The sequence below is a fragment of the Anneissia japonica genome, unplaced genomic scaffold (genome assembly GCF_011630105.1).
Source record: "Anneissia japonica isolate Jap-2015-1 unplaced genomic scaffold, ASM1163010v1 scaffold35418_len15939_cov160, whole genome shotgun sequence".
NCBI lineage: Eukaryota > Metazoa > Echinodermata > Crinoidea > Comatulida > Comatulidae > Anneissia > Anneissia japonica.
In genome coordinates this window covers 1-12892 of record NW_022732985.1, presented here as the reverse complement: position 1 = coordinate 12892, position 12892 = coordinate 1, and the positions used below count along the sequence as shown (strand labels likewise).

General features: G+C 34.0%; 1 protein-coding gene and 1 long non-coding RNA gene across 2 annotated transcripts; both read right to left on the bottom strand.

The window, feature by feature from the left end:
- Positions 1-2039: 2039 nt before the first annotated feature.
- Positions 2040-3599, bottom strand: LOC117115931 (gastrula zinc finger protein XlCGF57.1-like). The gene has a single exon (XM_033259817.1). It carries the CDS (start codon positions 3597-3599, stop codon positions 2040-2042), a length of 1560 nt encoding a protein of 519 aa, XP_033115708.1.
- A 247-nt stretch (positions 3600-3846) lies between these two features.
- Positions 3847-12586, bottom strand: LOC117115932. The gene is made up of 3 exons (XR_004446653.1): positions 12366-12586; positions 5470-5578; positions 3847-3949 (listed from the first exon to the last, which is right to left on the bottom strand). It is a non-coding gene; the product is annotated as an uncharacterized LOC117115932 (long non-coding RNA).
- Between the last annotated feature and the right edge of the window lie 306 nt (positions 12587-12892).

The following is a 12892-nucleotide window of genomic DNA, read 5'->3' as shown; positions in this document are numbered from 1 at the left end:
TTTCTTATACTGCTTATGCGGACGTAATATGAGCACCAATCTATTCCCACCTTATTATTGTTCGCCCGACCTATTCCCGCCTTATTATTGTTAGCCTAATTACTGTCGCTGTAAAGGAAATTAAGTTTCACCTAACCTTCCCATCATGCTCGCTGTAAAGTGATTTGTGATTTTTTTTTTCAACGTAAATTACCTTTTACATATTTTTTACAGATTGTTTATGCTAGATAATTAAGCTGTGAGGTTAAGTTGAACATAGGGTACATGGTCGATTGTATAAACTTCCGTTACATTATTTTTTTTAATGAATACACAGACATATTGAATAATTGTTTACCCCGGAAGAAAGTGTTGCAAATTTGTGTCCCATAGGCTCTGATAATTCAGACCACGAAATACTAAAATTCGCCGGGAACTAAAATTCGTTCTACACCGGAATGACTTCATAGGCTTTCTGGAATAGGCATTTTTTAAAATCTAATATTTTACCATCAAAATGTACTAAAAACACAAAAGGCTTAAGCTCGCATTATATAGTTATCGAACACACATTTAATCAATTAACATTTACAAAGAAAAAGTAAGATACAATAACATTTTAATATAATAATTAGGCCTACGTTAGAAATTGGGATCAATGGTTTGTCAGTGGAGAAATAATACCAGTTACAATTCCAGAAACAATTATTGGACATGTGTCAAGAACTCCGTTCCTTCATATGTTCGCACGACTCTCATCCATCAGTAATCCGTATATTCTCCTTCCTTGGTTCAATGCAGCATTTATTCTTTCTATTTAATTTTAATGATCGTATTTTGTAACGTTTTAATGTATTTTTATGTATTAGCTGCAGGATCAATTAGGAAATGTTATTTAATTATTGAGCATGGTGGAAATGACGACAAATACAACAATAACAGCTGAGCGGTTGGCTGAGAGGTATTGTTTCTGCTTCTTGCGTTGAAGACCCAGTTGTTTTAATTGGAGTAATATATAATCGCTTGGCTCCTCGAATAAACGAGGACACCTCACGCACACCTACGATACGCTCTCCGTCTAGTAGCGTCGGCCGATTTAAACACAACTTAAGTAGCATATTGAGAAAAATTAACACATTTCCATTTCCAAAATACCTATTTATTTCAACAATGTATTTAATTAGTGTGGATTATAACAAAATAACAGTGAAATATATATGAAGGAACCAAATTAAAAAAAATAACAAATATTGAAAACATGTAAAACACTTAACATTCCTGAACATGTAACTTTCTCAAAATTTACAGTTGTGCACTGTAATACATTTCACATGGGAGAAATAACTGTACCATTATTATTCATAAAGGAATATCTTGTGTATTAAATTTTACCTTTATCTTTCATTTACTTACACATTAAAAATCCCATTTTAATGAACCAAATGATTAATAATAAAAAAATAAAACACGTGTACACAGGTGTGAATTTTACTAAAAAGAACAGATTTCAAAAATATGGTATGGAAATACAAACCAAATTAATAATACCAAAATATAGTTTAAGCACATCTCAAAACCAGAAGAATTATTAGAAGATCATTAAATCATAATATACAGTACAAGTAGTATTCAATAAATCATCCAATTTACAAATGTACCTTAAATTAACTTTGGTGTCACTTCCAACAATTTCCACGCTGAGCTGGTACATGTCAGATATGTAGTATTTGACTACAGGGCATTCTACATTGTTTATTATTACTTCCTATCTTTTTTTCAATATAGGTTTCTCTTAACATTATTATTCAGCATATTTTGTGGGGTAGACAACCAAAGTCACTTCCAACAATAATAATCATTCTCAGCTCGTACATGTATTTTATATATGACAAGGTAATTTTACTTTGAATATTATTATTCCTTTCTACTCTTTTCAATATGAAGTCTCTTCCAACATTGGTTTCTCATACAACAAAATTAATCAGCATGTTTTCTATGGTATACCTCTGTGTCTTTCTTTCAAGAAGGGGGTACAACCCATTTTCAGATACAGGAAATTGCTAGTTTTTATGTGAGCCACAATTCAAATGTCTTTTCAAGCCGTGATTGTATTTAAATCTCTGTCCACATGGTTTACATTCATACGGAGTCTCACCTGTGTGGACTCTTAAATGTACTTTCAAATGACTATTGTCAAGAAACTTCTTTCCACAATGTTCACATTCAAATGGCACATCACCTGCATGTATCTTCATGTGTCTTAAATAAGACTGTTTAAATAAGAATGTCTTTCCACACTGTTTACATTCACTAGAAACATCTGTATGTCTGGTTACATGTTGTTTCATACAACTACTGTCTGCAAATTTCTTTCCACAATGTTCACATTCATATGGTGTCTCTCCTGTGTGAATCCTTAAATGCCTTCTCAAATCGCGACTTTGAATAAACTTCTTTCCACAATGTTCACATGAATGTGGTTTCTCACCTGTATGTATCTTTAAATGTTGTCTTAAAGTTTCTTTAATCCTAAATTTCCTTCCACATTGATCACATTCAAATGGTCTTTCTCCTGTGTGTATCCTTAAATGTTCTTTCAAATTGAAACTTGTAATACACTTCTTTCCACAATGTTCACATATATATGGTTTCTCGTTTGTATGTGTCCATAAATGCAATTTCCAAGCGTTATGTTGAATAAATCTCTTTCCACAATATTCACATTCAAATGGCTTCTCTCCAGTATGTGTCATTAAGTGTGTTCTCAAAGTGTTCTTGTGCGAAAATTTCTTTCCACATTTGTCACATTCAAATGGTCTTTCTCCTGTGTGTATCGTTAAATGCGCATTTAAGCTGCCAGTGTGTTTAAATCGTTTTCGACAATATTCACATTCATATGGCTTCTCTCCAGTATGTATCCTTAAGTGTATTTTCAAAGTGTTCCTGTTTGCAAAATTCTTCCCACAATGTTCACATTCAAATGGTCTCTCCCCTGTGTGTATCCTTATGTGATCTTTCAAAACGCCCCTTTGAAAAAATTTCTTTCCACAATGTTCACATGCATGAGGTTTTTCACCTGTGTGTATCTTTAAATGTTGTCTAAAACTGCTTTTAATTCTAAATTTCTTTCCACAATGTTCACATTCATATGGCTTTTCTCCTGTGTGTATCCTTATATGTGTTTTCAAAGTGCTACTGGTAATACACTTCTCTCCACAATGTCCGCATTCATACGGTCTTTTTCCTGTATGTATCCTTAAATGTGATTTCAAATTGCTATTTTGATTAAATCTCTTTTCACATCCAAATGGTCTTTCTCTTGTGTGTATCCTTAAATGAGCATTAAATTTGCCAGTTTGTCCAAATCTTTTACCACAATATTCACATTCATATGGTTTCTCTCCAGTATGTGTCCTTAAGTGTGTTTTAAAACTGTTCTGGTGCGTAAATGTTTGTCCACATTGTTCACATTCATATGCTACTAGTCCTTTATGTTTTGTTAATTGTATCTTCAAACTCTTGCCTTGATTGATCTTCATTCCACAATGTTCACATTCATATGCTGTCCTTTCTGTAAGTTTCCATGAGTGTGTGTTCAAATTCCAACATTCATTGGACATCTTCCCTGTTTGTATTCTCAAATGTTTTTCTAATTTACATCTGCCATCAAATTCCTTTGCACAATATTGACATTGAGACTGCGCTTCCTCTATTTTTATTCTTAAATGGGTTTCTCTAAAATGTTCACATTTATAATGTGAATGTTCATTGTCTATTTTTAAGTGTTCCTTTAAACTGTCAAATTGATGTTCTTCTACACTGAATGTATTTCTGCAGTTATCTTCATATTTTATAAATTTATCATTTTTTTCAATTTCTTTTTGTGACCTCGCAGGTTTTAACATTGATGGAATTGTTGGCAAACAATTTAAAAAACTTTCTTCATGGTTATCAAAAACACAGCATTGGCCTAGAAGATAAAAAACAATGTTGCTTTGGAATTATTATTATCATTATTATTACAGAATCATATTTAAAGAAAATAAAATGAATAAACATGGAACAATGAAATGTATGAATAGACCAATCAACAGTTAACAAAACGTTATGTAGTAGGAAAATATGCTATGAATACGTAATTAAGGTTTTACACCAAAAAAATGTTCTGTACACTGCAACTTTACTATATCTAAAAATCTTCTCCAGTCAGCGCTCAAGTGAATAGTTTTAGTCTCATTCTAGGGGCCTACATAACATTAATATTAAAGTAGGTCGAAACATCAAATCATTGCCTCTGTCTCCTTATTTGGAGTTACTTTTATTTTTATGTGATTGAGAATTATCAAGCACGATACTGGCAATACAAGGACTTAAACCCGAGTGCGACTTTTTGCATGAAACTCCACTTGGGCCGTCTCAGATTGACTCGACTCGAATCCGATACGATATTAAGTTTATTATTAGGAACAAGAGGGCACCTTCCTCATCCCGGTCCCGTCGGTCAAGCCGAAAAATAAAAAGAGGGTGACAAATTTGATTTAAGAAGAGGAAAAAGCAAAAAAGGGAGTGCACCCATGAGTTCAGTGGCGATCCAGCAGTGGGTAAAAGGAGAGCTCGATTATTTACCACTCAATTTCACCTACCATGGTGGGGCTGAGGTAGGCGTGCGGCGTGACTTCATATTGAGCCCCCTACTCCCTGTCAGAAATCTCTGGATCTGCCCCTGACTTATATATTCAAAACCTAGGCCTAACTTAAAAATAAAAATGCTCAGTATGTAACTCAAGTTCAAATAACACTTTTTATTACTCGTGCAGCTCAATCAAATATTACATTTGTCATTTTAAACGGACCATTAGTTATTAGAATGGTAAACATCAATTAGTATGAGTCTCAGAAGTTGTGTAGACATTTAGCTTTGGATGATGACTTTTGACCTCCATATGAGATTTTCAAGCCGAGTCAGTCGAGACGGCCCGAGTAGAGTTTCATGCAAATTTTTTAATGCGAAAAAAAATCTGGGTTCAAATTTAGGGGCCCAAATCTTCCCCCCAAAAACCCGAAAGGAAAGTAGGGTCCAGGGTCTTCCCTAAGAAAATTTAGATTTCTAGATGGCAGGAAATTCCTTAACTTTTAATTTTCTTATTGTAAAAAAAAAAAAGCAGTTTACGGGGTCCTCAAAAGGTAGGTATAATTTTTTAAAATATATTTTTTCCCAAGGGGTCATGACACCTGACCCCTAAGATCCACCAATTGGGACCTTCTGTTATCTAATCAGATGATGCCAAAAAATTTGGCCACTGGAGCTTTGTTAGGAATTCAAATCTGATGATAATTAGAAGCAACTGATTTCCACACAGTGCCACACATCAACATTGACTTCATAATTGCTATATACACATACAGCGCATATTAAAAATGTCCCTAAAAGAATTCTGAGCATAAAAAATTTTCATCTTGTCCATTGTTTATGCTGAAAATAGAACTAACCTGGTTCAACTTTAATTCCATGATTCAGTGCCTCATGCAAATTGACTTTTTGTTCTGACATACTGTAGCTAATATTTTCACACATTTAATTGAATCCGTGAGATGAGTCCTGAAAGCAAGAAAATAATATATTAAATTCTTTTCACCTGGAATCGTTTTTGTTACGATGTAACACCCGAGTTGCTAATCGGGAAATATGTGCTGTGTTTTTTAACCATAAATAGCCTGCTTGTAAAATTGCTGAAATAAAGTTCAGTGGGAAAAATTTATCGTTTATGCTGAATCAGCATACTGTACCCTGTGTCTTTGAAAAATATAATCTCAATCCGCAGGCCTTGGGCAGTTCTTTTTATTGGCCCAATAGACCCTATTTTGGACCAATTAAGATTATAATTGGGGAATAAATGTCTTAGTCACGTTTACATATTAAATGTAACACAACATGGCTAAATAGTTATGTATTGGATCGAAATGATGTGGTCATCACGACAAATTCAAAGCTGACGTCGATTGTGGCGGAAAAAGCAGGCCTATTTCTTTATGTAAATATAATTTTATTGTTATAATAAAAGTACAAATGTAATCTCAAAACAATATTATACATACAGGAAGAAAGTACATATTACCACAATAAAGTGCCGTTCTTTAAATAGAGCATAGAGAAATTTCTCTATGAATAGAGGGATTCTCATTAAGAAACCAAAGTTGTTGAAGACCATCGAAACCACGGTCCCAAAAGTGGTCTTTAATGGGAGAATAAATTTAATACTGGTAAGCTACAGTAACAAGAAAAAAATCCGCCCCTAAAACATTTAAATTAAACAGGTGGACAGGAACTCCGTTCCTTGACGGCATGCACGCCTCCTCATCCACAGCAATCCGTACATTCTCTTTGTTTCAATGCATTTACTCTTCGCATTCAATTTGAATGTTTGTATTCGGTATGGTTTGATATGTATTTATATAATTAGTCTATGGAAGAAATAAATAATAATTATAATGCATAATAATGATGGCCCAAATTACCCTAAGTTGGACCAATTAAGATTATAATTGGGGAAACAAATGTTTTAGTCAATTTTACATATTAAATATAACACAACATGGCTAAATAGTTATGTATTGGATAGAAATGATGACATCATCACGACAAATTCAAAGATGACGTCCATTGTGGCGGAAAAAGCAGGCGTATTTCTTTATGTAAGTATAATTTTATTGTTATAATAAAAGTACAAATGTAATCTCAAAACAATATTATACATACAGGAAGAAAGTACATATTACCACAATAAAGTGCCGTTCTTTAAATAGAGCATAGAGAAATTTCTCTATGAATAGAGGGATTCTCATTAAGAAACCAAAGTTGTTGAAGACCATCGAAACCACGGTCCCAAAAGTGGTCTTTAATGGGAGAATAAATTTAATACTGGTAAGCTACAGTAACAAGAAAAAAATCCGCCCCTAAAACATTTAAATTAAACAGGTGGACAGGAACTCCGTTCCTTGACGGCATGCACGCCTCCTGTCTCTTATACACATCTAGATGTGTATAAGAGACAGGTGCCACACATCAACATTGACTTCATAATTGCTATATACACATACGGCGCATATTAAAAATGTCACTAAAAGAAATCTGAGCATAAAAAACATTTTCATCTTGTCCATTGGTTATGCTGAAAATAGAACTAACCTGGTTCAACTTTAATTCCATGATTCAGTGCCTCATGCAAATTGACTTTTTGTTCCGACATACTGTAGCTAATATTTTCTCACATTTAATTTAAATCTTCGTTTGCCCAGGCCCTAATTCGAAAAAAAAAGAAATCGAGTATGGGACGCCAATTAAATTAGGTATGGCGCGCACTAAGTGCAATAAAGAGTGAGTAACCTAAAATTAGGGCCTGGAACCCAGGCTACTATATGAGAAACTTTTATCCCAGAAAAGTATATTATGGAACGCCATGCAAATAAATAGTATGGAACGCCATTTGCGCCAAAATCGATTTATCGATTAAGCATTTTCACTGATTAAGACAAAGTTTTTGGAATCGAACCCAGTCTGGAGTTTGGTCTGTTACTTCTGTTAGGCTATGTATCGAACAGATTTTAAGCAAGGAGTGTCAAATCAGAATTAACGAATAATGCCCATCAGAATTAATGATTAATGCCCAATAGAATTAATGAAGAGTGGTACCATAACCAATCAGGTTATGTTACAGAAGTCAGTCACTGACTGATTACAGGTCTCACTCCAATTAAAGATCCCTCCCATTAAAGACCACTACAATTAAAATCTCTCTTAGTTAAAGACTATGGGTTTGGTGGACCCACCCGATAAGTTTCCTCAAATTTAAGACCACTATAAAATAAATATTGGTGTCGATGCTATTTTTTCTATAATAAATGTTATTATAACAACGTTGATGCTATTTTTTCTATAATAAATATTGTTATAAATGTAAAAATGCACATAAAAGGTGATGTTTGTTATTAATATTTTAATAGAAATTAATAATAATAATAAATAATAATATAAATAATAATAATAATGATGATAATAATAATAATATACTAATGTTTGTGGTACACCATATTGATATCATCTACATTATTATCTATAACAGGAACTGCTACGGGAACAATAGAGCAACCAGAAAAAGCAATTCATGGCATGGTTCTCTTGGTACAACTACGGTCACCAAGCTAACAACCCATTGGACTAAAATAGGAACAACACAAAAAGAGACATTATAAGTCAATCGTGACGTCATCACTTTAACTCCCAATATTATTCCCCACCATCCATTAATTTTTCAATTAGTGGACGCTTGGCTTGAATTTTTAGGTTCGTGTGTTACTTTCGTAAAACAAGGTTAATTAGAACCCGAAGAAAATTACTTTAAATTCAATATTCAGTATGAACAATTAAGAAATTCCTTGAAACCATGAATAATCTAAACAAACTGAACGTTTATTATAAATATTCTAGACCTATTTTAAAGACTCAACAGACCCGTATCCAGGGGGGCAGGGTGGGGGGGGGGGGGGGGGCGTTGGGTGCGTACCCCACACCCCCAAATCAAAAAACGTCCACGTCCAGAATCATTATGAATCACATAACAGTACAGTATGACATAACAGTAAGATTGTATGAATATACAAAATGAGTTACAATAAGAATACTCAACAAACATACACAAAGGAACGAAATTAGATGTAGAGCCACCGAGGCCTCCTCCTACTCATAGAGAAATCTACTAGCCTAGGCCGTATAGCCTATCGTATGAAATCCTTTTTACCTGTCTGCACCGACCAAAAAGTTAGTGACAGTGACTGTATTCTCTCTGGAAGGCTTTGCGTACGACGCTGCCTACTGCAGGAGAAGCACAAATCAGCATACGCACAAAATATAAATACGTACACAGTATACTGATCATATCACTATAGCAACTGATGACTGGTACAACACAGTTGGTTTTAAAAACTAACATTAAAAGACGGCGATTGACTTATAAAACAATTAGTAGAGCATGCATCGTACAATAGTGGAAAATTATTATACTTAAGTTAGATTTAATGCATTAAGAATTTTTTTCAAGCATTAAATCTAACCTTCGTATAATACTTTTCCTATAGTACGGTATACTATGCGGAGATCTACTAATTGCTTATTCACCCAAGCCACCATTCTTGGATTACAATAAGATAGGAACAATACAATAAAAGACACCATCCACCCAAGCCACCTGATAACAACGCAATAAGAGACACCATTCACCTAGGGAACAGTGAAATTATCCGCCCAAGCCACGTGATAACAATACAATAAAAGACACCATCCACCCAAGCCATGTGATAACAATACAATAAGAGACACCATCCACCCAAGCCACAATTCTTGGATTACAGGAACAATACAATAAGAGCCACCAGCCACCCAAGCTATCGTTCTTCCAGAAACCTAAAATTAAAGCGAAATCTGCAACTTTTAACCTTTTTGGTCCAAATAATAAATTCATTATTTTCGTTCGTTAGGATGCAAAGGACTTGAATTTTTATCTTTCAACAACAATAACAATAATAATAAACGTAGATTTAATTTAATTTCCTTGCGTCAAATTGCCCGAGTTTATATCCTGTTTTTCACTTTCTGTAATGGTGAATATTTTCTCTGTCTTTAGTCCTTTGAATTAGACACGAAAACACCAAACACTGAACCCTGGATCCCACTGTGTGCCTCCACTGGTTCCTAAACCCCGTGGGACTGCGCGCGAGGCGTATTATTTTTTCCCCATACAGTTAAGTAAAATTACTTGAGCGTTTTGGGCGATATATTTTTTTCCATTTTTTTTTTACTTTCCAAAAGGAGAACGGGGATGGCCGCCCCCGTAATTCCGCTCCTGGCCAACAGAGGCGTTGTGTTGTCTCTCGATCTCCCCCCATCCTTTTTGACATCTCTGGATCCGGCCCCGATGGATCCATACTTGCGATTTGGATTAAGATGCTGTGCTGTTGTCTTTGTAAACAACATAATGATGATAATGATGAACTATTGTTTAAAGGTTTGCAAGTTGAAGTACTGCTGGCGTTACAACGTAGATAGTTCTAAAAAGATGGTTTTTTTTTCAGAGTTTCTCTTTTTTTTTTGTTGACAAATTAAAATTACTAGCCGCGAAAACAAACATGTGAAATTCAGATATATTTAATTTAACAATTAACGTACCACATGAAAATTTATTAATAATCATTTAGAAATTGATAATATAATTTGTACTATCTTGTTGACATTTCACTAATGGGAACTGCAAGAAAAAAGAACATTGTTTTTGAATAACACATATTGTAAAATTATATTCAAACTAATTAAAATTTCCTGAACAATAACAATCTTAAACTTAAACAATAATCATACTGATACTATACTATGTATAGTGAAGCATCGTAAAAAAAGACAACATATATACAATTCATACCAAAAAAGGGCCGAAACGACCCAACCGAATTGACCAGAGCTGAAACGACCCGGATTCTGAACAAACTTAAAAAAGGGAAGATGAAGCTTAGTTGGAAATCACCCCCGGTTTTATGTGTACACATTTTCATGCACTTCCGTTCAAAACTTGCAACGCTTGACGCTTTTAAAGTTTTTAAAGTTTTGGTAACAAGAACAAGAAGAAGAACAGCAATGCGACTCTGGGTCAGCGCTTCGCGCGGACCAAAACATCCTTCAACTTATATTTTGACACCTTTGGATCAAACCAGAATGGTTCCCATGAATCCTTAGTGTGAACATCGGTATAGGCCAAACTTCGGTGTAGGTCAAATTGTACCCCAACCATGGAAATATCTTTTTAGGATTCCAATCTGTATCATAGCATGCACACTATTTTTTTAGTCGTTACTCCATGCTACATGCATCCAATAGAAAGCTGAATAGTGAGCAAATTAAAAATGAAAAATATGGTCTACTGATTTCATATTTACCGATAAATGAATTTTGCATTGAAAATTACTGATATAAATTTGTTACTGTAAATCATTTTTAGGTAAATAAACATGGCTAAATAGTTATGTATTGGATAGAAATGATGACATCATCACGACAAATTCAAAGATGACGTCCATTGTGGCGGAAAAAGCAGGCGTATTTCTTTATGTAAGTATAATTTTATTGTTATAATAAAAGTACAAATGTAATCTCAAAACAATATTATACACAGAGGAATAAAATACATCCTATATAATTAATGAATTACCACAATAAACCCAATGGAAGTGCCATTCTTTAATTATTGGGATTCCAATTAGAAACCAAAGCTGTTAAAGACCACCGAAACCACGGTCCCAAAAGTGGTCTTAAATTGGAGAATAAATTTAATACTGGTAAGCTACAGTAACAATAAAAAATGTTTGTATTAAGTATAGTTTGATATGTATTTATATAATTATTCTATGGAAGAAATAAATAGGCCCTAATAAAAAAATAATAATTACAATATATAGGCCTAATAATGATGGCCCAAAATACCCTAATTTGGACCAATTAAGATTTTAATTGGGGAAATAATTGTTTTAGTCACTTTCAAATATATACTAAATGTAACAAAACATGGCTAAATAGTTATGTATTCGATTGACGTCATCAGGAAAAATTCAAAGATGGCGTCCATTGTGGCGGAAAAAGTAGGTCTATTTTTTAATGTGAAAATAATTTTACTGTTATAATAAGAGTACAAATGTAATTTCCAAAAACAATATTATACATACAGAAAGTAACATTTATAATTAATGAATTACCACAATAAACCCAAATGGAACGAAAATAGCTATCTACCAAACTCGTACATACGTCATTGCAAATCAAAAACTTATGGTGCTTTTTCTTTTCAAGACTCCCTTCTTATGGAATTCCTTGCCGCTATTTGCTCGCGATTCGTATAATTTGCTTTCTTTTTAAAAAAAATCTTAAAACTCACCTATTACTGGAACGTTAACTCACCTAGTGCCTTTGTTTTGACAATTTTTTTTAGAATTTTTTTAATGAAAATTTCCAGTGCTATAAAAAAAAATTCCAAGCCGTAGGAATGGGGATTTCTTTTTAGACACGTAGGCCTAGGCGGAGGCCTAGTCTAGGCCTAGACTTATACGGATTCAGAAAAACCAAAAATAAATTTTCCTTTACTGTTTTTCAGCTGCTAGTGTTTTACCAGGGAGTAATATACACCCAAAACGACCATCCTGTAAGCATAAATTCTGGCCCAATGCAATATGTTATTTTAATTTCCCTTACTTACTGGTCAGTGGCATAAATCAGGATACGGGAGGGTCTCAGCGCAGCCCCAGCATTCCACCCACTCAAATTTCTTGACAACAAAATACACACACATTACCTTAACATTTTGCCTACTAGAGCCCCATAAACTTCAAACCCATTAGGCACGCTACTGATACATAATATACTGTACTGGAATATTATGCAAGAATCTTTACTGCTTGTACGTCTTCTTGTCTCATAAAAAAAACCATAACTGGTCTTCAGCCAACAAGTCTCTATTGTCGTAGTCAGCCAGTACGTATAACCAATAACCACATTTCGGAAAGCGCCACCAGCGTCTGTTTATGTTGAGAAACTTCCATAGAGATATAATAAGAATAATAGCTATATGAGTAGACTTGCCACAAGTCTCTTATTTGTTATTATTTTTCTCATTCTGGACAGCGCCACCAACGAGAAAGTTAATTTAGAGATAGACGGAATAAGCGACTTGTAAAACACTGAAATCAGGCACCAGGATGCCAAAAGAATGACGTAATCTTATATACCGTATTTGGATAAATGGGCGGACCGAAATAAACAATTTCAACCAATCAAATGTTTATATTTTTGGAGCCACGAAACTGAGTCACTCGCGTCGAC